Consider the following 27,043-nt stretch of genomic DNA (forward strand, 5'->3'; position numbering starts at 1 on the left):
TGCGGAGATTTGGGTAGTTTGCGTAGCCAATGCATGGGTGCAGGAGGTTGTATATAAAGATTACAAAATAGAGTTTTGCCTCTGTCCTCCAGTTTGATTTTTTAGTTGGCATCTTCTGGTGTTTTAGCAACATCTGATAAACCCTCTTTCAGCTATTCAGGGATTATTGAACTAGAGAGTTTTCCTTCCTGTTTCTTCAAACCAAATATTGATTTATTATTCAAATATGTTTACATTTCCTAAACCCAAAAAAGGCCTATGTCCTATGTTGCATTTAAACACTCCCAATATCTTTTGTTCATTCTCAGAAGTTTTGGATAACATCTATTCAGTCAGTTGTTGTCTCCCTTTATCATGGAGACTTCTTAGCATTCATCAATTTAAAAGATACATATTTATACATTCCCATCTGTCCAGGTCACCAGTGATTTTGTTGCTTCGACATGGACAACAATCACTATCAGTTTGTGTACCTTCCCTTCAATCTGGAATCGGCCATGGGAATACGAGGGTCTTCGCACAAGTTCTGGGTCTTCATCTCTGGTCATCCAATGTCTGGACAATCTGCTGCTGCGCAAGCAGACCTCTCTAACCTTGGACTCCAATGTGTCAATCATGATGCAGACATTGAAGGCTTTTGAATGTATCCTAAACTTCGAGAAGTCATCTCTGATTCCATAAGGATGCAACAGGTCACTCATGCACTATCCAATAAACTGTAATAAATGATCTATTCAAGGAAATAGCTGCCAACACCTAGCTATGTCTCCACATACACAATACAATAAATTGTGGAAGAAATTGATGTGGCGTTAAATCTAGTCAATTGTTGAACAATACATAATAATAATAATTAATAAAAAACAAAAGTGTGTGTGGCCATGGTATCCAGAAAAATTCCAATTGTCAATGTGCTATATAAATAAAACAACAATATCATAAAATAATAAATACTTAATCAGTGCGAAAAAATATACATACTGTATAGAAAATGTGTCCAAATGCCCTAAAACCGGGCAGTGCACCCAATCACCAGTGCTCTATATTGACAAGATGTATAGATGTAAAAGTCCCATCAAAATATGTGTAGATATCATACAGTGAAATAGAATAGTCCTTTTAATTCAATGACTTCAAAACCAATCCTGTACTCCACCAATGTGCAGGGGGGCAGGTCACCTGAAAGAGTGGACCTATGTTCACACATCGGTCATATAATGCTTTTTGTTGGTACATGGGGTTTTTTCAAATAAGCAATGCAGAGCTCTTAGTTTCTCCTCTCTTTAATCATCACATGCAATAACAATGGAAATCCGTATAGTGTAGTATTTTAAATAAATATATTTAGAAGGTGGAGCCGTGTCACGGCACTTTGCAGCCAAGACCGGAAATTCATAATCTTCAGCATTCCCTGTGTGCATGACCCCACTGCCAGCTACACTCACTGTTGAGTGTAACTTTTTATGTAAGTTACTTTTTTACTAAATTAACCAAAATACTACACTATACAGATTTCCATTGGTATAGCATGTGATGATTACGGAGAGGAGAAACTGAGAGCTCTGCATCGCTTATTGGAAAAAAAACCCTGTATACAAAAAGCATTAAATGACCTATGTGTGAACATAGGTCCACTCTTTTAGGTGAGCTGCCACCATGCACATTGGTGGAGCACAGGATTGGTTTTGAAGTCATTGAAGTACAAGGACAGTTCTATTTTTACTGTATGATATCCACACAACTTTTGATGGGCTTTTTATATCTCTACATCTTGTGAATATAGAGCATTGGTAATTGGGTGCACTGCCCGGTTTTAGGGCATTTCAGACACTTTTTTTTTAGGTATATTTTTTCACACTGATTAAGTATTTATTATAATATGGTATTGTTTCTATTTATCTAGCACACTGATAAGTGGAATATTTCTGGATATCACTGTTTTTGAACTGGACATTGAGACACACACTTTTGTTTTTAATTAATTATTATATATTGTTCAACAATTTACTAGATTTAGTGCCACATTGTTTTCCTCCCTAATCTCTGATTCCATCACATTGCTTGGAGTTCTCCCAGACAGCTTTAAGGCCAAGGTCTTTCTATCCCTGCAACATTTTTTATTGTGAAAATCCTATTTTCACTGGTGAAGTCTATAGGCCTTTTCAGTGAGCGGTATTCTTTTGTTCCATTAGTTGGAGGTACTGTAGAACAACACTTGGCCTTTAGCACAATCAAGGGTCATTTGAATGTCCTGTCTGCTCTTTTAGAACATCCTCTTGCTAATAATCCACAGATTCTTACCTTAATTCAAAGGTCTTCACACATTGCTTCCCCTATTCAGCCCACACTCCAACTAAGGTGTTTAAATATAGTGCTGTTAGTGTTACAAAGACCCCCATTTGAAACTATTCAGTACATTTCATTGACTTTGTTATTCTGTAGGGTAGCCTTTCTTGTGGATCATCACTTTAGTTGGAAGACTCTCTGATTATTCAGCAATGTTCTGTATAAAGTCTTATTTGAGGATAAAGACAAGGTTGTTTTGAGGCCAAGGCATTTTTTTTGCCCAAAGCAATCTCTGCTTTTTCCCTAACAAGGATATTTTGTTACCTTTGTGTGTGTCCAGCACAGGTACAAGCTAATGAGATCTATATCCATTGTCTGGATGTGATGTCAGGGTTTTCCTCTTGGCCACTGTTTCTTTTAGACAAAAGCATTTCCTGTTTATTCCAGAAATTCCCAAAAGAGGTTCTCCAGCTTCCAGATCCACTATTTCTAAATGGAGTACACAGATTTTTGTGCAGGCCTATAGGTTGTGAGATAAAGTGCTTATTTTTCCCGTTAAAGCCCACTCACTAGGGTAGTGAGTGTTCCTTTGTTTTTTTTTTTTTGTCAACAGGCTTCTGTGTCTCAGATATGTGTGGCTGCTACCTGGTCTTCTGCTGACATGATGTTGAAGCTCCACAAGGTTGATGTATCCGCCTTTGTAGATGGTAGATTCGGCCGAAAGGTTCTGTAAACAGGTATTTTTTGTCCTTTGGTCTTGTTTGTTTTTTTTGGGGGGAGAGGCTGATTTGCCTGTGTTGTTTGGGTGTGCCCACCTCTCATTTTGGACTGCTTGAGGATGTCCTTTGGTTGCTTATTGTCAGTAAAGCTTTGTGCTTCAGTGAACAATAAAGAAAATAGATTTTTGTTCTCACACTAAAATTCTTTTCTCATTGAGGGACACAGCTCCCTACCCTCATAAGCTTTTTCTCTTTGGATTGCTTGCTACAGCTGAACAGGTGTCAGGTTGGATGGGTTTTAGTGTTAAAGAGGATGGCCTTCAGTGTGCTCAGTGTTGATTCCGCTTTAGGTGACAGTATAACCCTTGGTTGCTAATTATCAACCAGCTGTATCCCTCAATGGACTCTTAGAAAAGGATTTTGATGTGAGTACAAAAATCCTATTTTAGTTTAGTCTTTGATGCTCCCACTAAAACCAACATTTACTTGACTTCAAGTGTTGGCACTCATCGGTGGCATGAGAAATGCTGGATGATTACTCTAGCTGTTATCACTAAAGGACATCCAGACAACAGCATTAAGCTCACGCCACAGTAAGTTACATGGCCCACTATTAGGAGTTTGTTATGAATTCCAAAGCACAGCAGTGTGCATTAACCCATATCAACCAATAAGAAAACATCTTTCCTTGTTTAGACAGATTTTAACTGATAGAAGATGATTGGCTTTCATGATTTCCTCTGGCTTGCACATCATCACTGTTCTTTAAACCCTACATATTACTTTCAAATTCAGTAATTTTGTAACGCTACCCCATCATTAACACAGCATTAAATATTGGACCCACCTGTCTTTGTGGAGTGTAATCTCGACCTGCACTTGGAGAGCGAGAACTAGGTCTCCCGTACTCCTGGCGCTCCCTTTCAGATCCAGGATGGTGATGGTGGTGGTGGTGATGATGGTGGTGATGGTGGTGATGCTTTCGATCCCGGGTACGTCCACGTTCTTCTGAAGGCAGATCACATGATTGTGTGGTGGTACTGAGCTCTGTACCAAGACCTGTTGGATTATTACAGAAAAAGATATGAGGGATTTACATTTATTTCATTTTTGTTTTGCATCTTTCAAAGTGCAAAGTCTGTATTTTCACAATTTACAAAAGGATCTTTAGTTTAGCCACGTGACTGTAATTTTCAAATCTCCTTTAATTCAACTGAAAATTCAACTGTTACTTTTTTTAACATAAGGATAATTATCCTGGTGTGTCAGCTAGGTGGTTGGGCCTAACATGCTCCTAGGAAGGAGGGCAGGAAAGGTAGACACTGACATTTATCAATCAAACTAGCAACAGATTTAGACAAACAAAGAAAAAGTGCCGCTCTAATGTTCCTATCACTTATATCAGCCAACATTACATATAATGAACTGATGCAGATCGTATACAACAGCTTGTCAGGCTATAATATACTACAGAAAAATGGCAACCAATCGCACAAAGGATGTCAACTCACTGTGAAGAAAATTAAACCAGGTAATGCAAAATGGCTTCAGTTCTGCTCTCTACCTGCAGGAAAGATTCCTCAGATGCATTTTGCCCCTAGTGGGCTTAATCGTTAAGGTTTAAAGACAACGTTGGATTCGCTGGGCCAGTGAGTATGTTTATGTTAATAGCAGCAATGACAAAGGTAAGGTGGGAAGGAAACACACACACGAAGACTGTGGGGAAGATGGTCTGCACGGGGGGAAAGGTGGGTCTCTACTGAGAAAAAGCTGGGTGGAAGGGGTCTGTATTGTGCAGTCGGGCTGGGAGATCGATCTGTACTGGGAGAGACTGTAAACAGGGGGTAGCCTGGGAGGGTGGTCTATGCTGGGGCAGGTTTAAGGCTATTGGGGGGGAAATCTGTACTGGGTGGGGAATCAGAGCTTTTTGAAGAGATCTGTACTTTGGGGTATTTGAAGGTGGGGTGGGGGGGGGGATTTACACTAGCTGCTGCAATAATTTGGCCCATTGAACTGTTTGGATTACGTATATTAATCCTTGTACTCTGTGCAGTAACCACTCCTGACCCCTTTACTTTAATTGTTACAAATTCCTGACCAATGCACTCTGTACATTATGCAAAAATTCATAAATTGCCGTGGGACTTTATATAAGGCGCAACACACTCAATTTTAAAATCAATGAGGTAAAGATTTCTTGGTAAATACAATTTCCAACAGATCAAAAATAACATAATACCATATTGTCAAGCAGATTTTTCTAATATATAAATATTCATTCTGTAACCAAGTACAATATTTCAAAAATCAGTCCATGATTGGCGTGAAATTGCATCTGTACGACTCGAGGCGTTTCATGAATTGCCGTTCACTTCATCGGGTTGATGCACACACAATAATGAATCTGCAAAACATCACATGCTCATTCCCTACTGGTAATCACCTGGAAATGTCTGACCTGGGAACTGTCAGTATAGGATTCAAGAGGGCCCAGCAGTGCAGACAGGTCAAGATGGAATGGTGGGCAAGGAGGGCAATGCAACATATCCTCCAAGGTGATCGCATATTAAAACATACCTACTGACGAAGAGTAGCATGTGATGTGAAAAATAAGTAACCAGACCAGCGCAGGTATAAGTATAGCTGCTCGCAATCAAAGGATAAAACACACAACCTTCAATCGAATAATAAAGTAAAGGATACATAAATCACTTGGAAAGTGTACTTCTATGAATATTAATAATCATAAAATTCTTCAAGTCCATAAATGAATATAGTCCTTAAAAGTGGAAGTATCACTCACCAAAAACCTCAAAAGTTTCATACGAAAATACCTGAAATGTTCCCCCGATAAGGGAATCAAGAATGTCCGTATTGTAATCAGTCTCTCTCATAAAATGAAATATGAGGAAAAAAAATAAAATAAAACACTCATAGTTATATAGATGAAACAGTATAATCTTGTACAGCAGATAGGGAAGAGCATCCGTGATGAATAGGATAAAAACACAAACTTTAGTGCTTCACTCCTGTTGCCCCACATGCAATGCAAACTCACCAAACAGATGTTTAGACACCCCTCGTCACTATGATCATATCACCGATCCTCTTGTCACAAGGCTCTCAGTACATTTGCGGTGGGTCACACACTCTGTCATCTACACATGATAACCAGACAGAATAGACAGTGTGTAACAATAAATCCATTTATTGATATCGCCCAAATGGAATCGTGGTGGCGTGACGTCACGTGAGCAGCTCCGCCCAACGCGTTTCCACCCAATGCTCGTCCTCAGGGGCCTCTAGTGTCCAATATGATTGGCTCTCTATATAAAGTCTATCAGCAGAACGTCATTTCAGCCACAATTTTGACGTAGAGTGATACATCACTTACAGTTTCGGCTCCATTTTGCCTAGAATATTAGGGTACAAACAACCCCAATACCGCAATATGTGGCTTCCGACCACCATGGAGATAGTGCAGTTCCCAGGTCAGACATTTCCTGAAGGCTACCAGTAGGACATGAGCATGTGATGTCTTGCAGTTTTATAATTGTGTGCGCATCACCCCCTGAGGAAGTGAACGCCAATTCACAAAATGGGTTGTGTCATATAGATGCAATTTCACACCAATCATGGACTGATTTTTTGAAATATTGTACTTGGGTATGGAATGAATACAGTGTCCCACAAAAGTGAGTAAACCCCTCACATTTTTGTAAATATTTTATGAAGAATGAAAATTGCCACTTTGCTGCAATGTAAAGTAGAGCGTGTACATCTTGTATAACAGTGTAAATTTTCTGTCCCCTCCAAATAACTCAACACACAGCCATTAATGTCTAAACCGCTAGCAACAAAAGTGAGTACACCCCTAAGTGAAAATGTTCAAATTTGGCCCAATTAGCCATTTTGCCTCCTCAATGTCATGTGACTCATTAGAATTACAAGGTCTCAGGTGTGAATGGGAAGCAGGTGTGTTACAGTGGTGATCGAAAGTTTGGGCACGCCAAGTAAAAATTTGTATTAATGTACATAAAGAAGCCAAGGAAAGATGGAAAAATCACCAAAATGCATCAAATTACAGATTAGACATTCTTATAATGTCCAGACTTTGTTGTGTCCTTTTCAGCTCCATAGCTCATTGGCTTTATCACTTGTGGAGGGATTTAATCTCTCCATGTGGGACATTGTTCTCTTCATTTCATTTCATTTAGAGTATCGGTTCCTCGTTGTGCCTCTCAGGAGGAACTGGTTATATGAATACACTGTTTATTGCCTAGTTCACACTTACCCAATTCATTTATTTATTATATGGATATTGGAATTTTTTTTATGTGATTATGCTAGGCTCCTTTCTGTCCATCACTGGAATTATTAGAGTCCCCTCTTTTTATGCCCTTTCTCTTTGAGATATGGCCTTGCTGTGCATTTCCTGCTTAATGAGGTAATGCTTTACTTCCAGTGTTAGACAGGCTCCATCTTGTTGGCTGGCTTACCACACCCAGACAGTACTGGTCCCTTGCCGAATTGGTTGGGACGCGCAATTTTGGTCTGCCTGTGTGTGTGTGTATCTATCCAGCAGCTATTCATCATATTTAGCTCAGTGCCTGGATCCTTCACTGGTTTCAGCCGATGTCCATCCTTGCATGTGTAGGGTCCTGACACTGATTGGCTTTGGGTGATAGCCCTGGTTTGACCCATGATTTTGATTTGATGATCTTAGTTATCAATTATTCTATATATGCTCTTTTGGTGGATTGCAGCAGTATGTGTGTGGGGTGCATGTGTTCTTGTTTTTAATGACTATGTAGTCTGTTTTTTACTGTGATCAAGGGGAAGGTTCGGTTCCTTTTTTTCTTTAACATTGGATTACATTGTATATTTCTAATAAATTATTGTCATTTTGATATATTTCTGTGTCAGTATTTTTTGTTAGGGAACTATTTCATTTATACCCCGTTTACTCTTATATGGTGCTTTAGGGCCTTCCCCCTCTTTGGTTCTGGTTGTCCCTGTTTTTTCTATATTTCTTAATATCTTGTACTGCCCCCTTTGGCAAGTATCACAGCTTGTAAACGCTTTTTGTAGCCAGCCAAGAGTCTTTCAATTCTTGTTTGAGGTATCTTTGCCCATTCTTCCTTACAAAAGTCTTCCTGTTCTTTGAGATTTCTGGGCTGTCTGTCACGCACTGCTCTTTTAAGGTCTATCCATAGATTTTCAATTATGTTGAGGTCAGGAGATTGTGAAGGCCATGGCAAAACCTTCAGTTTACTCCTCTTGATGTAATCCCTCGTGGATTTCGAGGTGTGTTTAGGATCATTATCCATTTGTAGAAGCCATCCTCTCTTTAACTTCAGCTTTTTCACAGATGGCATCAAGTTACCATCCAAAATTTGCTGAAATTTTATTGAATCCATTTTTACTTCTACTCGTGAGATGTTCCCTGTGCCACTGGCTACAATACAACCCCAAAGCATGATTGATCCACCCCCATGCTTAACAGTTGGACAGAGGTTCTTTTCATTAAATTCTGTGCCCCTTCTTCTCCAAACGTACCTTTGCTCATTCCGACCAAAAAATTCAATTTTAAACTCATCTGTCCACAGAACTTGTTTCCAAAATTCATCAGGCTTGTCTATATGTTCATTTGCAAAGTTCAAACGCTGATTTTTGTGGTGGGGATGTAGAAAAGGTTTTCTTCTGATGACTCTTCCATGAAGACCATATTTGTACAAGTATCTCTTTATAGTGGAATAGTGTACCACAACTCCAGTGTCTGCCAGATCTTTCTGGAGGGATCGTGCAGTCAAACGTGGGTTTTGAATTGTTTTTCTCACAATCCTGCGAGCTGTTCTGTCTGATATTTTTCTTGGTCTTCCAGACCTTGCTTTAACTTCCACTGTTCCTGATGACTGCCATTTCTTAATTACATTCCGAACAGAGGATATTGACATCTGAAAACGCTTTGCTATCTTCTTATAGCCTTCTCCAGCTTTGTGAGCGTCAACTATTTTCAGTTTCGGTTTTCTAGACCACTGCTTAGAAGATCCCATGGTGCCGATTGTTGGGGCAAGGTCAGATGAGTCTGGGCATTTAAAACCTTTGAGATTGACATCACCAGGTCTTCCCAGACGATGATTGAGAACAATCCGTGACACTGGCAGGTCTCAGCCTTGCAAAGGGGGCAGTGCATGCTATAAATTCTGCAGGGTGCCCAAACTTTTGCAGACACCATTTTTTTGTTTTCTGTCATTTTGAAAGTATCAATGATGGAAATAAAATCTAACTTTTTTTGACATATTATAAGAATGTCTAATCTGTAATTTAATGCCTTTTGGAGATTTTTCCATCTTTCCTTGGCTTCTTTATGCACATTAATACAAATTTTTACCTGGGGTGCCCAAACTTTTGATCACCACTGTAAATTTGGTGTTATCGCTCTCAATCTCTCATACGGTCCCTAGAAGTTCAACATGGCACCTCATGGCAAAGAACTTTCTGAGGATCTGAAAAAAAGAATTATTGCTCTATATAAAGATGGCCTGGGCTCTAAGAAGATTGCCAAGACCCTGAAACTGAGCTGCAGCACGGTAGACAAGACCATACAGCGGTTTAACAGGACAGGTTCCACTCAGAACAGGTCTCACCATGGTCGACCAAAGAAGTTGAGTGCACATGCTCAGCATCATATCCCGAGGTTGTCTTTGGGAAATACAGTTGTGTTCAAAATTATTCAACCCCCACTGAAATTGATTGTTTTGGCCAGTTTGACATTGATTTTGATCATTCAGTCATCCTGCTTACAATTAAATCAAAGAGGCACGTGTAGGTCAGACAAATATAACATAACATTTATAATGAAATAACCACAAATGTCTTTTCTGTGCTCACATCATTATCAGTTTTATTCAACCCCCAAGTGACATTAAATCTTAGTACTTAGTACAACATCCTTTTACAGTTATAACAGCTTTTAAACGTGAAGCATAGCTTGACACAAGTGTCTTGCAGCAATCTACGGTTATCTTCGCCCATTCGTCATGGGCAAAAGCCTCCAGTTCAGTCACATTCTTAGGCTTGTGCACTGCAACTGCTTTCTTTAAGTCCCCCCAGAGGTTCTCAATCGGATTTAAGTCTGGTGACTGTGATGGCCACTCCAAAATGTTCCAGCCTTTAATCTGGAACCATTCTCTAGTGGACTTGGAGGTATGCTTGGGATCATTGTCCTGTTGAAAGGTCCAACGTCTCCCAAGCCTCAGGTTTGTGACGGACTGCATCACATTGTCATCCAATATCTCCTGGTACTGAAGAGAATTCATGGTACCTTGCTCAAAGAAAGAGTTCTGGCGCTACTCCAACAGGTAGTTTCCTGAAAATATCATGCAAACATGTAAAACACAAATATCCATAAAAACACTGTTCGCCCAATCCTAAGTATTGGATAGCTTGTAGATGTGATGAGGAGAAATTAAAGGATGGCGCTCAGGTGTGTTAATAGCTGATAATTACCCCAAAGGAGACATAGATAAATGATCCAATAAAAGTTTATTCCATGAATCCAAAGATAAAAAGCAATGTGTTAAATGAGTGATTCCTCCTACCAGTCCATGAAGTCTCTGTATATCACTGCTGCCTCAGCACGACTCCCTGATGTGAATCCCAGGGAAAGGAGAAGGAGATGGCATAGATCAGTGAGAAAGAGGAGCGGGTCTCAGCGGAGGTAGGGGCTCACACGGTCCGGTGTGCGGCCGCTTCCTGGACCGGAGCCCACGCTGTGCTACGCTGATGCCCGCTGTGAGCGCCGAGGGATCGCACACTGATGACGTCACCGCTATCAGCGCTGTCAGCCGAGTGTGTGTCCGCGGCCGGCGGGGGAATCACCTGAAGGACGGGGAGCTTGGAGGAAGATGCTCGCTCGCTTCTACAGAGCCTCCCGATTGCCACAACGACATGTTTCGCTACATTGGTAGCTTTGTCAAGTTCGACAAGTTTTGACAAAGCTACCAATGTAGCGAAACATGTCGTTGTGGCAATCGGGAGGCTCTGTAGAAGCGAGCAAGCATCTTCCTCCAAGCTCCCCGTCCTTCAGGTGATTCCCCCGCCGGCCGCGGACACACACTCGGCTGACAGCGCTGATAGCGGTGACGTCATCAGTGTGCGATCCCTCGGCGCTCACAGCGGGCATCAGCGTAGCACAGCGTGGGCTCCGGTCCAGGAAGCGGCCGCACACCGGACCGTGTGAGCCCCTACCTCCGCTGAGACCCGCTCCTCTTTCTCACTGATCTATGCCATCTCCTTCTCCTTTCCCTGGGATTCACATCAGGGAGTCGTGCTGAGGCAGCAGTGATATACAGAGACTTCATGGACTGGTAGGAGGAATCACTCATTTAACACATTGCTTTTTATCTTTGGATTCATGGAATAAACTTTTATTGGATTATTTATCTATGTCTCCTTTGGGGTAATTATCAGCTATTAACACACCTGAGCGCCATCCTTTAATTTCTCCTCATGGTACCTTGCACACGCTGAAGCTTCCCTGTAGTTGCAGAAGCAAAACAGCCCCAAAGCATGATTGACCCCCCGCCATGCTTCACAGTGGGCGAGGTGTTCTTTTCTTCATAGGCCTTGTTCTTTCTCCTCCAAACATAGTGTTGATCCATGGGCCCAAACAGTTCTAATTTTGTTTCATTAGTCCACAGAACACTATCCCAAAACGTCTGTGGTTTGTCCACGTGACTTTTGGCATACTGCAGTCGATTCTTCTTATTCTTTGGAAACAGCAAGGGGGTGCGCCTGGGAGTTCTGGCATGGAGGCCTTCATTACGCAGTGTGCGCCGTATTGTCTGAGCAGAAACTTCAGTACCCACATCTGACAAATCTTTTCTCAGTTCCTCAGCAGTCACACGGGGACTTTTCTCCACTCTATGCTTCAGGTAGCGCACAGCAGTCAAAGTCAGCATCTTCTTTCTGCCACGACCAGGTAGCGTTTCAACAGTGCCCTTTGCCTTGAATTTGCGAATGATGCTTCCTATGGTGTCTCTTGGTATGTTTAACATCTTTGCAATCTTCTTATAGCCATTGCCATTCACCTCTTCTCTTGTCTTCATGGACCATTCTCTTGACTTCACCATGTTTGTAACCACACCAGTAAATATCTAGAAGGAGCTGAGTATCACAGTCATTTTAAAGCTGCCTAATTGGTGCTTATTAGGCTTTATTGCTGCTCCCTGACATCAACAGGTGTTTTCAATACCGGATTGAAAACACTTCAATGAACCTCTGTTCTTCAGAGTGGTAGTCTTTAAGGGGTTGAATAATTGTGTCAATGAAGAATTCACAAAAGAAACATTTACTACTGTATTACAAAACCAATTGATGTCATTTTAGTTGCATATGGTTCTTTAAGAAGTCCTTGTAGGATTTCATTCTGAATACAATTACAAATGTACACTAAATTCCCTAAAACCATTTACAGCATTGGGGGTTGAATAATTTTGAACACAACTGTAGATGTATGAGTGCTGCCAGCATTGCTGCAGAGGTTGAAGGGGTGGGGGGTCAGCCTGTCAGTGCTCAGAATTTATACCGCACACTGCATCAAATTGGTCTGCATGGCTGTCGTCTCAGAAGGAAGTCCTCTTCCACTCCTCCATGACGACATCACGGAGCTGGTGGATGTTAGAGACCTTGTGCTCCTCCACCTTCCCTTTGAGGGTGCCCCACAGATGCTCAATATGGTTTAGGTATGAATACATGCTTGGCCAGCCCATCACCTTTACCCTCAGCTTCTTTAGCAAGACAGTGGTTCTCTTGGAGGAGTGTTTGGGGATGTTATCAGGCTTGGATCCCAACCACGACACTTTCTGCCTGGAGTTTGCATGTTCCCCCTGTGCCTGCTTGGGTTTCCTCCGGGTACTCCGATTTTCTCCCACATTCTAAAGACATGCTTGTAGGTTAATTGGCTCCTGTCTAAATTGTCCCTAGTATATGTATGAATGTGAGTTAGGGACCTTACATTTTAGGCTCCTTGAGGGCAGGGATTCATGTGAATGTACAATATATATATATATATATATATACACACAGATTGCTGCATAAATTGATGGCGCTTTATATTTACCTATAATAAATAAATAAATATGACCCAATGGGAACAGGACCTGGGCTCCACTTTTGACATTGAAGGATGGCAGAAGATAGTACATGATCTAACAAACGTATCTCTCAATACCGCCTTAGTGAAGTCTAATTCTAAAACGCTATTTCGGTGGTATACGGTTCCTGTCACAGTAGCCAAGATGTATTTACAGGCCACTGCTCTATGCTTTAGGTGCTGTGGCCAATTGGAAACTATGTTCCATATATAGTGGCAATGCCCCAAACTTACTAGATTACCTAATATGCACGGTAATGGAAGTTAATATCTCCAGGACCCCTATTTATAAACATCTAAATATAAACAAAAATTGGTCATTGACATGATTCCAGAAGCCAGAATTGCTATAGCTAAATGTTGGAATCAACCAACGATATCTTTTGAATACGTTAAGCATAAACTGAACTGGATAATGATTAACGATAAATTGTCATCTAATCTCACCAATAATCAAAATTTGACAAAACATGGCAGCCATTGAGTCACTATCTTGAGAGGGTGTAGTGTGCTCCGGAGATTCCCTCAGTGATGCTTTGCCTCTTCTCTTTTCCTTCTTTTCTTCTGGTGACAACCTTTCCACCTATTATTTTTACATGCTATTTATTATAGTCACTTAGTATATAGTACACTGTCGGATGTGAAAACAATTTTGTACCATTAATTCATTATTACTTGATTCTATAAGTAACTTTACCATTTAACTGCCTATCGATTCTCATGTGTATACCCTTAGTGGGATTACGCTTGAGACTTTTTCATACTGATGTATTTTGCCTTCACTGTACTCAGTATCCAAGTGTCTAGTTTGATATTTTCTGCCAGGGAAGCCTGTTTGTTACTTGAAACTTTAATAAAAAAAAGTTTGGAAACTAAAAAGTATTCTTTCTGAAAATCTTCTATGAGAAAACCAGTTGTAAGATGAGCCACTTGGAAACTGTATTTTCTTAGATTGTTGTGTAAATCACATTAAGAATATATCTTAACAACTTTCACAATAAGACAAAAAAATGTTCTTGTTGCACTTACAGTAACCAGTAAGATACTAGTAAACAAAAGTAAATTCAGATATCAGAATGTTAGCAAAAAGTATTATTCTGAATATATTTTGAAAATCTTCAGTTTTTTACTTACCTGATTCTAGATCCACATAGCGTGTTAGGGATCTCTCAGACACTTGATGCCGCTTTTCTCTTCTGCGCTGGTGCCCATGGCGAGGGCCTTCCTCAGGCGTTACCCTCTCCAATGAGTATTCATTTAGTCGGATGCCTTTAGACCGAGAATGACCAAGCATAGAGGCTGAACGTTTCATGGGACTTCCATCCACAATGGTCTGCAAGATTGATACACAGCTATGGTAACCACCAGCACACCAATTAAAGGATTGTGCCAGTCAACAGTTAAACTTTACTTTGACTGGCTTTAGCTTTAATGTGTGAAGTAGCAAACAGGCGGTTGGGGTCTGTCCCACACTGGTCATTATTCTCTATCAGCCAGAATGAGGCAGGCCACAACTACTTGCCTGCAGCTTGAAGACACAGTTTGGCACTGTTCACATAACCAGTGGTGCAGAAGGTTAAAAACATTATCTGGACATGCAGTACAATAGTCCTATTTCCAAGGATTGTAACGTTCCCATTTTTTGGTTGAAAGGTAACCCACATCTTCCTGAATACTGGTTGTTTTTTTTGTTTTTTTTTGCTTTTAAACTAAATCAAAGCTATCTTTTATTTCTTATTCAAAACTGGTTAATTTACTTTTTCTTTATTGCATCAACAAGGCTAGTTACTGGACTCACTGTCCAAAAAGAAAAAAATAATACCTAGCAGCAAACAGTTTTTTCAAATCATATTATTCAATCCAGGTCTGTTTTTATAGACTCATTTATAAGCAACATGCCCCCTTGCAACCACTTAGATTTTCTCTTTCCTTCTTCATCTTTCATTCACCAGTGCATGTTTGAATCTGATTGGTTGCTATGGACCAACCATGACAGTTCCTGCTTTAAATGCTTGGATATATGAAGCCAAGTTGCATTGTACAAATGTCACTTATCACAATAAACAATATATTTTAAAGAGAGCTGCAAAAAACATATTTTTATTTAGGGAAGCTTATATTAGCAATGTGTAAAGGCCATCAAAGTGGTCATGCTTTGTCCACCAAAGCCTTCAAGGTTTATCACAGCCTAACTTTAGGTTACTTGTAGGTATGGACATTTCTGATCTCTCCAGAGTCCACAGGTGTTAGTGCAGTTTGGTTGCTTCAGGAATATTCAGGTAGTTAAAGGAGTTGTAAGGTCAGAAGGTTTTTTAGCTTAGTGCATTCTATGCATTAAGATAAAAAAACCTTCTGGGTGTAGCAGTACCCCCAGCCCCCCCCCCCCTCCTAATTAGGGTTGCCACCTCATCCCTTTAAACCAGGACACATATTAATTACACAGGTTCTGATGCTAAAACAATGCACATAAGGCACTAAGTGAGTTTAATTACCAACTTAATCAGCCACAGAACCTGTGTAATTTATATGTGTCCTGGTTTAAAGGGATGAAGTGGCAACCCTACCCCTAATACTCAGCAGATGTCCTTCTCTGCCCAGCAATGTCCACGAGTCCCTCGGCCGTCGGGGACTCTCCCTCCTGATCGGCTGGGACACAGCCACAGTGCTGTTGGCTCCCGTGGTTGTCAATCAAAGTCAGTTAGCCAAACAGGAGAGAGAGGGGGGCGAGCCAAACGGCAGCTCCATGTCTGAATGGACACAGGGAGGTGTGACTTGGCTCGGGTGCCCCCATAGCAAGCTGCTTGCTGTGAGGGCAGTCGATAGGAGGGAGGGGCCAGGAGCAGAGAAGAGGGACCTGAGAAGAGGAGGATCCAGGCCACTCCGTGCAAAACCAACTGCACAGAGGAGGTAAGTTTAACATGTTTGTTATTGTTTTGAAAAAAAGAATGAGACTTTACAATCACTTTAATATGTAGCATTAAATAGTCTTTTCATAAAATACAACTATTATAGGTCAAAGAAAGACTGCAAAGTGAAAATGCTTTTTGTTATAGCTACATCAACTGTGAAGATCAAGCTTAATGTGTTGAACACTCTCATTGGCAATCTCTGGGACCTCATGCACTTTAAAGTGGTTGTAAATCCCATACATGAAATATAAACAAAGCATAACCCTCTATAGTGTGTACTTGTCTCAATTAAGAGCACTTAAGCCAGCCATTGACAGTGCAGCAGGGAGCAGCCGAGATTCTAACCTTGTATGGGCAGGCTGATTATACCCAAGTTGATTGATCGTTCAACTTAGGTACAACCAGCCTGTTGGATTTTTCATGCAATAACTGCCAGCAGCAATAATCACTGTGTTCTCCCACCCGGGAAGACTCTCCCTGCTGGGAGAACAGAATAACTCAGCGGGGGGGGGGGAGTTCATATTGCATAAATGTTTCTGACATTCGTGAAACAAATGTTTTTATAAATAGACCCCCAAGACTAGTCATGTCATTATAGTAATGGCAGGCCCTCAATGCAATCAGTATTAGAAAGTGCTGGTAGGCCTTCATCAATATCCACAGAAGCAAGTGAGTATCCACAGTATACCAACTTGCTTATATACAGCTGATTTGGAAAGGATTTTCATATATTTTGCAATATATACAGTATATAACTGATTTAGAAAAAGATAACTGTCTGTAAATAAAACTTACATTTTAGTTTAAATTGCCTTGCCCTAAGATTTCCCTAACATAGACTTTACCTTCAGAGGTCTGATGTCCAGAAAGTTTGCACAGATACAATTACATCATATCCCTTTCCCAATTGACTGGAATTACTTTTTTACTACTGACTCGCCAACAGAAAAAGACTGTTATAGCCAATTAGAAAAGGTGGGGTGATGTAATTGTAAAAAGCCAATTTTTACACAGAATTTTCACAGCTGCTTTCTACGGATTACTGGAAAAGAGCTGTTTTAATAGATTACAGCAGCCTTTTTTTTACAGGTACTGTTAGATGGAAAACAATAAAGAATGGCAGAGGTCACTTTATTGATACTGCTGCGTGAAGAATCTTCAAAATGCAACACTTCTAGGTGTGTCGGATGCTTTGACCTCTTATAAGTGCTGTGGTTCCTGTGGACACAGTAATGACATATAGGCCAGTAGATAGAATAACTCATTTATCCTCAGTACAGATTGGTTGCAGTGGGCTAATGGAGAGGTATGTTTTAAAACAGGACTTCAGGGAAAGAAAAAATGCTCCCTTGCAGTGTGACTGCCCCCACAATACAAGAACTATTTATTTATTCATTTATTTATTTAAAGATGTAGGGGGCTGCAAAAAGACCAGCCCTGCATCCTCTTTTTCCCTATTCTCCCATGGTCACAGGTCCTCTGCTCTAACGCCATCAAGTCCATTGCACAGCCTATAGCACTGCACTGAATGTCGGAATGGGACAATCCTCTGCCGGAAGGGGAAATTAGGTCAGTTAAACTGCTTTTTTTTAGCCCCCTAGACCTAAACAAGCATTTATCTCTTGCAGTGCAGTCGTAGCCCCACTGTAATGGAGGAATTTTCCTTTCTCCAGAGATGGGCTTTAACTGTCTTCTTTGCAGAAGCCCCTTTTCATCAAATTGTATTTTAGTAATAGATTCACATGTCCATGAAAGGCAGCTGAATGCACACAATTACACGAAAATACACGTGTCTCTTTGTTGTGTGAATACATAAACAAAGGAATGCCCATTTTCATAAAAATTTAAAGCTTCATCATAAATCTAAAAAGCCCATCTTATTGGAGTGTAAATATGATGGTAAAAAAGAGTCTGAAAATGTTTCAGGCAGCGTATATATACTGTATATATATTTATTATATTATATATTGCATTATATTATATATTTATTTATTCTAACAACAGAATCGCTTTAAAGTAACTTTTGTAATTCCTTTATGTTATCTCATTTAACAGTACCCATGCATAGATTCTGCCATAAGCTTTCGACTGCAGCCTCTCTCATCTAGTGGGTAATGGTCAGTACAGATATGGGTGGATTCCAGTGGTTGAAAAACTTTAAAACAGCCACTGGCTTTGGGTGGAGTTCCTGGCTTTGCTAGCCATAGGGTTCTCACTTCAACATTTTATGAAATATAAATGAAAAATCTGTCAAGGAGCATGCAATCCCTATGCAGTGGCTGTTGCCAGGGGTGAAGCTAGGAACTCCTGCACAGGGATTTCACTGCCCTAGCCCCAAGGATATCCTTTACAAGGCAGTGTAGGTAATCTAAAGATGTTTAAGAGAGGAAAAACCAATAGAAAGACAGGAAGAAAATATGACAGTGTAGATAGAGAAACATGGGGTGTCAACAAAAGTCATAGATGGACAGAGAGAAGATAGGAGAGAGTGTTAGAGCATGGTGTAGAGGTGTTACATACACTGAGATTACTCCCTCTGGGTCGGGTTTTCCTTCGCTGCTACAGTAAGACAAGACAGAGAGGAGAAGAGAAACAAGAGGAAGGGAGAAATCACAGGATGTACAGACATCATGGGGAGAGAGACAGAAGGACAGACAGCAGGGGGAGACACAGAGAGAAAGAACACAAGTTAACAGCAGTTAGACCCAAACACTTTAATTTCAACATGTCCATTCTGGAGGAAAATGACTACACGGAGTTGACACAACATAACAACCACAAGAGGAAGACGTGTTACAACAAGAAAGTTTATTCCTACAAGTTCCACGTGACTGAAACTACAGGTTTACAGGCTGGACACCACCTTGAAGCGGAACTAAACCCATTGATTTAACTGTTTCCCAAAACAGTTATAATCAAGGCATGTCATGAATGATGATTACCACAGCTGCTTCTCCTCTCAGCCAAACTGTCAAGCCATCAAATGGCTTGACAGTTTGGCTGAGAGGAGAACTGTCAAGTCATCAAATTGCTGGTATCGTAACTGATCATGTGTGCAGCACCATGGCAATGGCAGATCAAACAGAGGCCAAGATGGCAACTTCCTTGACTGTAAAGGATATGAGGGTTTAGTTCTGCTTTAAGTTACACAGATGAAAGCAATGAAAAGTGCTTTGTGGAATGGAAAATAGGGAAATAGTGACAAGCAACGGCTTAAAAAATCAGAATAAAACTGATATTTCAGTGTGCATGCTAGCTGACTGAATCATCCATAGGCTTATTTTACCTCTCTGCTCTCATTTTCAATGGAATCTCACTCCTTTGGTTGAATTATTTTTAATATTTTTGAAGTAAATAAAATATCCAACAAATGGAGTAAAATGCCCTCTAATGACTAATACAAGTGGGAGGAGCTGGGAAATCAGCTGAAGTTCTAGAGAGATAAACAAATCAAGTGAATGACTCAACCTATCTCCAAAAACGAAAATGGTCAAGATGAGCAGGGATGGAAAATGGCATTATAATGACTGAAGTCAGTTAGAAGTAGCTGAATTTTTGAACGGACGCTAACATGACAACTGCTATGAGCATCTGGAATACAGGACTGTGAAAAGTACAGTAATTAGTGGGAAAAAAATAAAACAAGTGAACTGGAAGCAGGCGCAGTATATAAATTTCTCCAAGTTAAGCTGCCTAGAGCTGAGATCCTAGCTGAAAGTAACTGGTTTTCGAGGTTTCCTGGAAATGTGGTTTTACATAACTGCTAAATGTCTACTGGAGTCGCGCAAATAAGTCTTCAACATTAAAGGCCCGTACACACGAGTCGAAATTCGGCCGGTAATTTTCGTCCGACAACCGATCTGCCGATTTTCGGCTTGTTAATATGATGTTTCCGACAACCGACTCCGACTTTTCGGCCGAAAAAAATCTGGTGTGCAGGCTATAACATTTTTGTCCTCCGTCAAAACACGTCCGATTTTCATGCAGTCAGTACAGATTTCGACAGGGAAAAATCTTATGAGCAAGACTAGGCATGCTCAGAGAAGAAAGAACACAAAGAAAGCAAACCAACACATGACATCACTTCTGAAGTAGAATTTTGTCGTGCGGGAAAATTTGTGTGCAGTCTAGAGCACATTCCAACCAACAAAACACCACTCTGGACAAAAGATGGACGACCGGTCGGCGGAAATTCGTTGCGTGTGTACTAGGCTTTAGGTTAGCTACACGGGACATGGCCTAGTCCTTCTCCAATCTGTAGGTCCAATGCAATGTTTGTGCAAGGATCCGGCTGTTTGGGCTATTGTCAAATACATGATGGGTTCATCACGCTGTCTTGATGCTGCAGAGGTTACCTTGCCACCTGTTCTCTGAAAAACATTTGCCCCTGCCTAGCCTAAGCTGCAGAACCACACAATCAGTGTTTATTTTAGTTTTTATGAAGAGTCCAGTTTACATGGGACCTCTGAGCATTTGGGCCAAGCACACTGGATACAATAAAGTAAACTTGTATGGACAGAAACAAAAGCTGACATTGTGGATTTGGTGTACACTGCCTACAGCACATGGTTAAGCCCAGGTGGCAGGGTTAAACATGTTGGTTTTGTGGTCTGGATGAATCGAGCTGAGGCTGCTTTTACTTGCTTACCACTCGGGCCGGGTGAGGTGTTCAATGGTCGGGCTACCTTTTTTCTGTTTTTGCGAACATAGGTCTGCTGCGCATACAGTATGTAAAATGCAAAAATCCACAGCTGGGTAATAAACCTAAGAATGCAGTGATGCCTAGAATCCAAGGCGCTAATAATTATTTTGCACAGGGATCCTTATCCGTAGCTACACTCCTGACTGGGAGACTGCTTGTTAGTTTATAAATGACAAGATTCCTCTATATATGGCCACCTTAAATGTATATCTCCCTAAACAAGCTCTTTTTTGCTTTGCTTGAGCTTCTATCTTCCTTCTGCAGGCACCATCAGACTATCTGCAGTCTTGAATAGGTATTACGTATTATAAGTTAGAGCAGCCTTTTTCAAAAAGGGCACCAAGACAGGTGCCATTAGGTGTTTTCAAGTGTGCCTTGGCAAAATGTTGAAAAATTTACCGCAAACTGTATGCAAAGTGAATGAAGGCTGCCTTTTAGTTACACAAAGCCCCATGTCTTCATTGTACACCATTACAACCTTTTAGCCGCCGGCATCCTAACAACCAATGACATCATCGATTAATAAGGATGCTGGGTGCCAGCACAACATCCTTGTTTGCCTCTCCCCTTTCCCTTTCTATCAGCACTGGGGTCACATTAGCTGCGTGAGGGGGAGAAACTGAGGGAGAAGAGAAACATTGGACTACTATTCAGTACTAGTGTGCAAAAATATATCTGCTTTGTAAGAATAAATCCCCTCTAACGTTGGGTATTTTATATATGGATGTTGGAGCAGCACAGCTGCATATGTAAAACTGTTTACTGTTTAGAATTTGGTGCCTCAAGAGTGTGCAGAATTTTAAAGAGCGCCTTGACTGAAAAAAGATTTAGAAACACTGAGATAGAAGTTACAGTTCATAACAACTGAAGGATGGTTCAAGTTTAGGACTTGGTTGCTTACTTAAAGTGGTATTTGACTTTATTTTTTTTTTTTAAATAACAAATGTGTCATATTTACCTGCTCTATGCAGTTGGTTTTGCACAGAGCAGCCCCCCGATTCTCCTCTTCTCGGGTTCCCCATTGGCGCTCCTCCCCCTTGACCAGTGCCCCCAATAGCAAACTGCTTGCTATGGGGGCACTGGAGTATGCTCGTTCCTGAGCCCTGCTCTATGCATCCATCAGACACAAAGAGCTGCAACTGGCTCCACCCCCTGCTCTCTCCTTATTGGCTCACTGGCTGTGATTGACAGCAGTGGGAGTCAAATCCTCCTGCTGCTGTCTCAGCCAATAAGGAGAGGGAGTCCCAGGACAGCCAAGGCTCTTTTGCACATCACTGGATCAAGTGAGTTTTGGGGGGGGGGCTGTGGGGGGAGCACCAGGGGGCTCAGGTGAGTATTGGGGGGGAGCTGTGGGGGGAGCAGCACACATAGAATGCATGAAGGTAAAAAACCTTCAGCCTTTACAATCACTTTAATCTCTACTTAGACTGCCAAAAAGCTGGGGCTCATATTATGTCTGATTATTTAAGTCTTCTGTAATCTGGCAGCACTAACACCACACATGGTAACCCTTGCTCAAACCACCCTTAGGATATAAGGATCCTGGAGGAGACTCTGTACTGTTTGGTACAATAAAGCTCATTGAATGCTGGAATGATCAGAGTGTGACTGGATGCTTTAATTGAGTGGTGACAGATTGAGAGAGAGCTTAATGGCCAGACCATGAACATTGGAGGGGAGAGTCAACCCAACATGGAACAATGTCTGCTTTTTGCTTTGAAGAAAGCACTCTCTAACAGTTTCTTGTAACAATGCAGCAGTAAAAGCAGGCTTTAGTTTGTGGGTGGGTTGTAAGTAAACAAAATCTCTAAAAAAGGTGCTGCTAGGATTGAGGGTGGCAGGTAAAGCTCTACAGAAACAGAGCTGCATAGATTTCTACAGTAGGGTAACATGTATATATATTTATCACAAACCAGGTGTTCCCCTGTTTCACCCACTAACTGTGCTGCTCCAGTAACTAGCAAACCGTAGCCACAAGTAGGTGTCTCCCTTAACACTTTGTACCTCTGCCATTAAAGGGCTTGTGTTAGGACTTAAAAAAATGAAAAATAAAAACGGTTTACAAAGCTCAATAGTTCAATCTTAAATGTACACACAACTAGATAAGTCAGTAGAGTAACTTTTCCTCCATCTCTCCCCTGCCCTAACTTCTCTGTTAAAACAGGACTTTAAGTGGTTTTAATTATAGAACAATGGAAAGGAAAGCAACCTCTGCTGTTCTATCTCTTACAAACCCATTATGCTCTGTAACACCAGTGTTATGAAATAAATAAAACTTGTGGTAAAAGGGTTATTTATTTAATAAAAGATTTCATATAAAATGTATATATACACTATATTACCAAAATTATTGGGATGCCTGCCTTTACACGCACATGAACTTTAATGTTAGCCTATAGGGTTAAATTTTGAGTTGGCCCACCCTTTGCAGCTATAACAGCTTCAACTCTTCTGGAAAGGCTGTCCACAAGGTTTAGGAGTGTGTCTATGGGAATGTTTGACCATTCTTCCAGAAGCGCATTTGTGAGGTCGGGCACTGATGTTGGAGAGAAGGCCTGGCTCGCAGTCTCCGCTCTAATTCATCTTAAAGGTGTTCTATCAGGTTGAGGTCAGAACTCTGTGCAGGCCAGTCAAGTTACTCCACCCCAAACTCGCTAACCCGTGTCTTTATGGACCTTGCTTTGTGCAGTGGTGTGCAGTCATGTTGGAACAGAAAGGGGCCATCCCCAAACTGTTCCCACAAAGTTGGGAGGACAAAATTGTCCAAAATGTCTTATATGCCGACGCCTTAAGAGTTCCCTTCACTGGAACTAAGGGGCCAAGCCCAACCCCTGAAAAACAACCCCCACACCATAATCCCCCTCCACCAAATGATTTTGACCAGTGCACAAAGCAAGGTCCAAAAAATACATGGAGGGAGTTTGGGGTGAAGGAACTTGACTGGCCTGCACAGAGTCCTGACCTTAACCCATTAGAACACCTTTGGGATGCGAGCCAGGCCTTCTCTCCAACATCAGCGCTTGACCTCATAAATGTGCTTCTGGAAGAATGGTCAAACATTTCCATAGACACACTCATAAACCTTGTGGACAGCCTTCCCAGAAGAGTTGAAGCTGTTATAGCTGCAAAGGGTGGGCCAACTCAATATTGAACCCTACGGACTAAGACTTGAATTCCAAAAAGGTAATGTGCGTGTAAAGGCACGTGTCCCAATACTTTTGGTAATATATATATATATATATATATATATATATATATAGATTTATACAGTGGATATAAAAAGCCTATACACCCCTGTTAAAATGTTAGAATTTTGTGATGTAAAATAAGTAGACAAAGATAAATCATTTCAGAACTTTTTTCACCTTGAGTGCCGGTTCACACTTATGCGATGCGGGAAGGCTGCGAATTCGCAGCCTGTTCCCGCATCGCAAATGCACCCCTGGCAGTTCACACTGCCATATGCGATACGCTGGGGGTGTCAATGAAATGTTAACGACACCCCCAGTTTGATTGCATATCGCAGTGCGATCTTACAGTTCGCACAGGATCGGATCGCACAAGTGTGAACCGCTGTGCGATCCGATCCTGATGCGGCTGCAAAAAAGGGTCCTGTGTGACTTTGCTGCGGGTGCAGTGCAAATTTAGCCATGCAAAGTGTATGGCTGAACTCGCACCGCACAGCCGATCGCATGTAATGAAGGAGCAGTGCGCTCCGACATTACATGCGATCGCCGCAGCCGCACATATGTGAACCGGCACTTAATGTGACCTACAAAATGTACAACTCAGTTAAACATCAAACTGAAAACGTTTAGGTGGGGGGAAGTAAAAATAAAGAAACTAAAATAATAAGGTTGCAGAAGTGTGCACACCCTTAAACTAATACTTTGTTGAAGCCCTTCTTGATTTTTATTACAGCACTCAGTTTTTTTGGGTATCTTGACTTGGCACTCTTCTTTTGCAAAAACACTCCAAATCTGTCAGATTGTGAGGGCATCTCCTGTGCACAGCCCTCTTCAGATCCCCTACAGATTTTCAAATCTGATTCAGGTCTGGGCTCTGGCTGGGCCATTACAAAACTTTAATCTTCTTCTGGTGAAGCCATTTCTTTGTTGATTTGGATGTATGCTTTGGGTCGTTGTCATGCTGAAAGATGAAGTTCCTCTTCATGTTCAGCTTTCTAGCAGAAGCCTGAAGGTTTTGTGCCAATATTGACTGGTATTTGGAGCTGTTCATAAACTTCTCTACCTTGATTAAGGCCCCTGCTCCAGCTAAAGAAAACCCGCCCCCCAAAGAATGATGCTGCCACCACCGTGCTTCACTGTGGGTATGGTGTTCTTTTGGTGATGTGCAGTGTTGTTTTAGGATATAGCCTGATGAGGGAGCACGCATGCTCCAAATGCACGCTTCTTCTGCTTACCCAGACCCGGAAGTGACGTCACCCACTCTCGGGTCCTCTTGAGTAATGCTGAGCATCGCCGAGCTGGACATTATGCTGGAAACCACCGGTGCCTTTGACCCGCCGCAGCCTTCACCACATTTGTCACAGTTTCCCCCGGGGACACAGCAGAGGATCCTTCACCTACCATGCCTGTACTAACCTACTCTTGTGAGTGTGTTATCATTTTTTAATTCCTAAATAAACCTGCTAATGCTACAGTTAGTTGGCGCTGCTTTTTCCTCTCTGCAGTGTTGTTTTTGTGCCAAACATATCTTTTGCAATTATGGCCAAAAAGTTCAACCTTGGTTTCATCACTATAACACATTTTCCTACATGCTTTTGGGAGATTTCAGATGTGTTTTTGCAAATCTTAGCCAGGCTTGGACGTTTTTCTTTGTAAGGAAAGGCTTCCGTCTTGCAACTCTACCCCATAGCCCAGGCATATGAAGAATATGGGAGATTGTTGTCACATGTACCACACAGCTAGTGCTTGCCAGATATTCCGGCAGCTCCTTTAATGCTGCTGTAGGCCTCTTGGCAGCCTCCCTGACCAGTTCTCGTCTTTTTATCAATTTTGGAGGGACGTCCAGTTCTTGGTAATGTCACTGTTGTGCCATATTTTCTCCACCTGATGATGGTGATTCACTGTGTTCCATGGTATATCTAATGCCTTGGAAATTCGTTAGTACCCTTCTCCTGACTGACACCTTTTAACAATGAGATCCCTCTGATGCTTTGGAAGCTCTCTGCGAACCATTGTTTTTTGCTGTAGGATGCAACTAAGAAAATGTCAGGAAAGACCTACTAGAACAGCTGAACTTTATTTGGCTTTAATCAGAGACACTTTAAATGATGGCAGGTGTTTGAATGTGATTGCTTAATTCTGAACACAGCTACATCCTCTGTTATAAAAGGGTGTGCACACTTATGCGACCACATTATTTTAGTTTTATTACCCCCCCCCCCAAATATTTCAGTTTATTTTTCAATTGAGTTGTACAGTTTATAGGTCACATTATAGGTGGAAAAAGTTCTGAAATTATTTATCTTTGTCTCATTTTTTACATCACAGAAACCTGACATTTTAACAGTGGTGTGTAGACTTTTTATATCAACTGTATATGTGTGTATATATACGGTATCTCACAAAAGTGAGTACACCCCTCACATTTTTGTAAATATTTTATTATAGCTTTTCATGTGACAACACTGAAGAAATGACACTTTGCTGCAATGTAAAGAAGTGAGTGTACAGCTTGTATAACAGTGTATATTTGCTGTCCCCTCAAAATAACTCAACACACAGCCATTAATGTCCAAACTGCTGGCAACAAAAGTAAGTACACAAGGCACCTCATGGCAAAGAACTCTCTGAGGATCTGAAAAAAAGAATTGTTGCTCTACATAAACATGACCTAGGCCAAGACCCTGAAACTGAGCTGCAGCCAGGTGGCCAAGACCATACAATGTTTTAACAGGACAGGTTCCACTCAGAACAGGCCTCATCCATGGTCAACCAAAGAAGTTGAGTGCACATGCTAAGCGTCAGATCTAGAGGTTATCGTTGGAAAATAGACTTATTGCTGCAGAGGTTGAAGGGGTGGGGGGTCAGCCTGTCAGTGCTCAGACCATACACTGCACACTGCATCAAATTGGTCTGCATGGCTGTCGTCCCAGAAGGAAGCCTCTTCTAAAGATGATGTACAAGAAAGCCCGCAAACCATTTGCTGAAGACAAGCAGACTAAGCACATGGATTACTGGAACCATGTCCTGTGGTCTGATGAGACCAAGATAAATGTATTTGGTTCAGATGTGTCAAGCAT

At 41.3% G+C, this 27,043-nt stretch overlaps 1 protein-coding gene across 9 annotated transcripts in view; it reads right to left on the bottom strand.

Annotated features, from left to right (window-relative positions):
- Positions 1 to 27,043, bottom strand: part of CACNA1A (calcium voltage-gated channel subunit alpha1 A) — a 496,856-nt gene that overhangs the window by 16,582 nt on the left and 453,231 nt on the right. For 7 of the 9 annotated variants that reach the window (XM_082255807.1, XM_082255800.1, XM_082255803.1 and 4 more), the window contains exons 44-46: positions 18,594 to 18,632; positions 14,299 to 14,497; positions 3,853 to 4,064 (exon numbers count right to left, since the gene is read on the bottom strand). In XM_082255807.1, the coding sequence (XP_082111933.1) occupies positions 3,853 to 4,064; positions 14,299 to 14,497; positions 18,594 to 18,632 (450 nt within the window). The remainder of the gene's footprint in view (positions 1 to 3,852; positions 4,065 to 14,298; positions 14,498 to 18,593; positions 18,633 to 27,043) is intronic. The other 2 variants (XM_082255805.1, XM_082255804.1) reach the window with 1 other exon arrangement.

This window comes from Pelophylax lessonae (genome assembly GCF_965119305.1).
Source record: "Pelophylax lessonae genome assembly, chromosome: 4".
In the NCBI taxonomy this organism is placed as follows: Eukaryota; Metazoa; Chordata; class Amphibia; order Anura; family Ranidae; genus Pelophylax; species Pelophylax lessonae.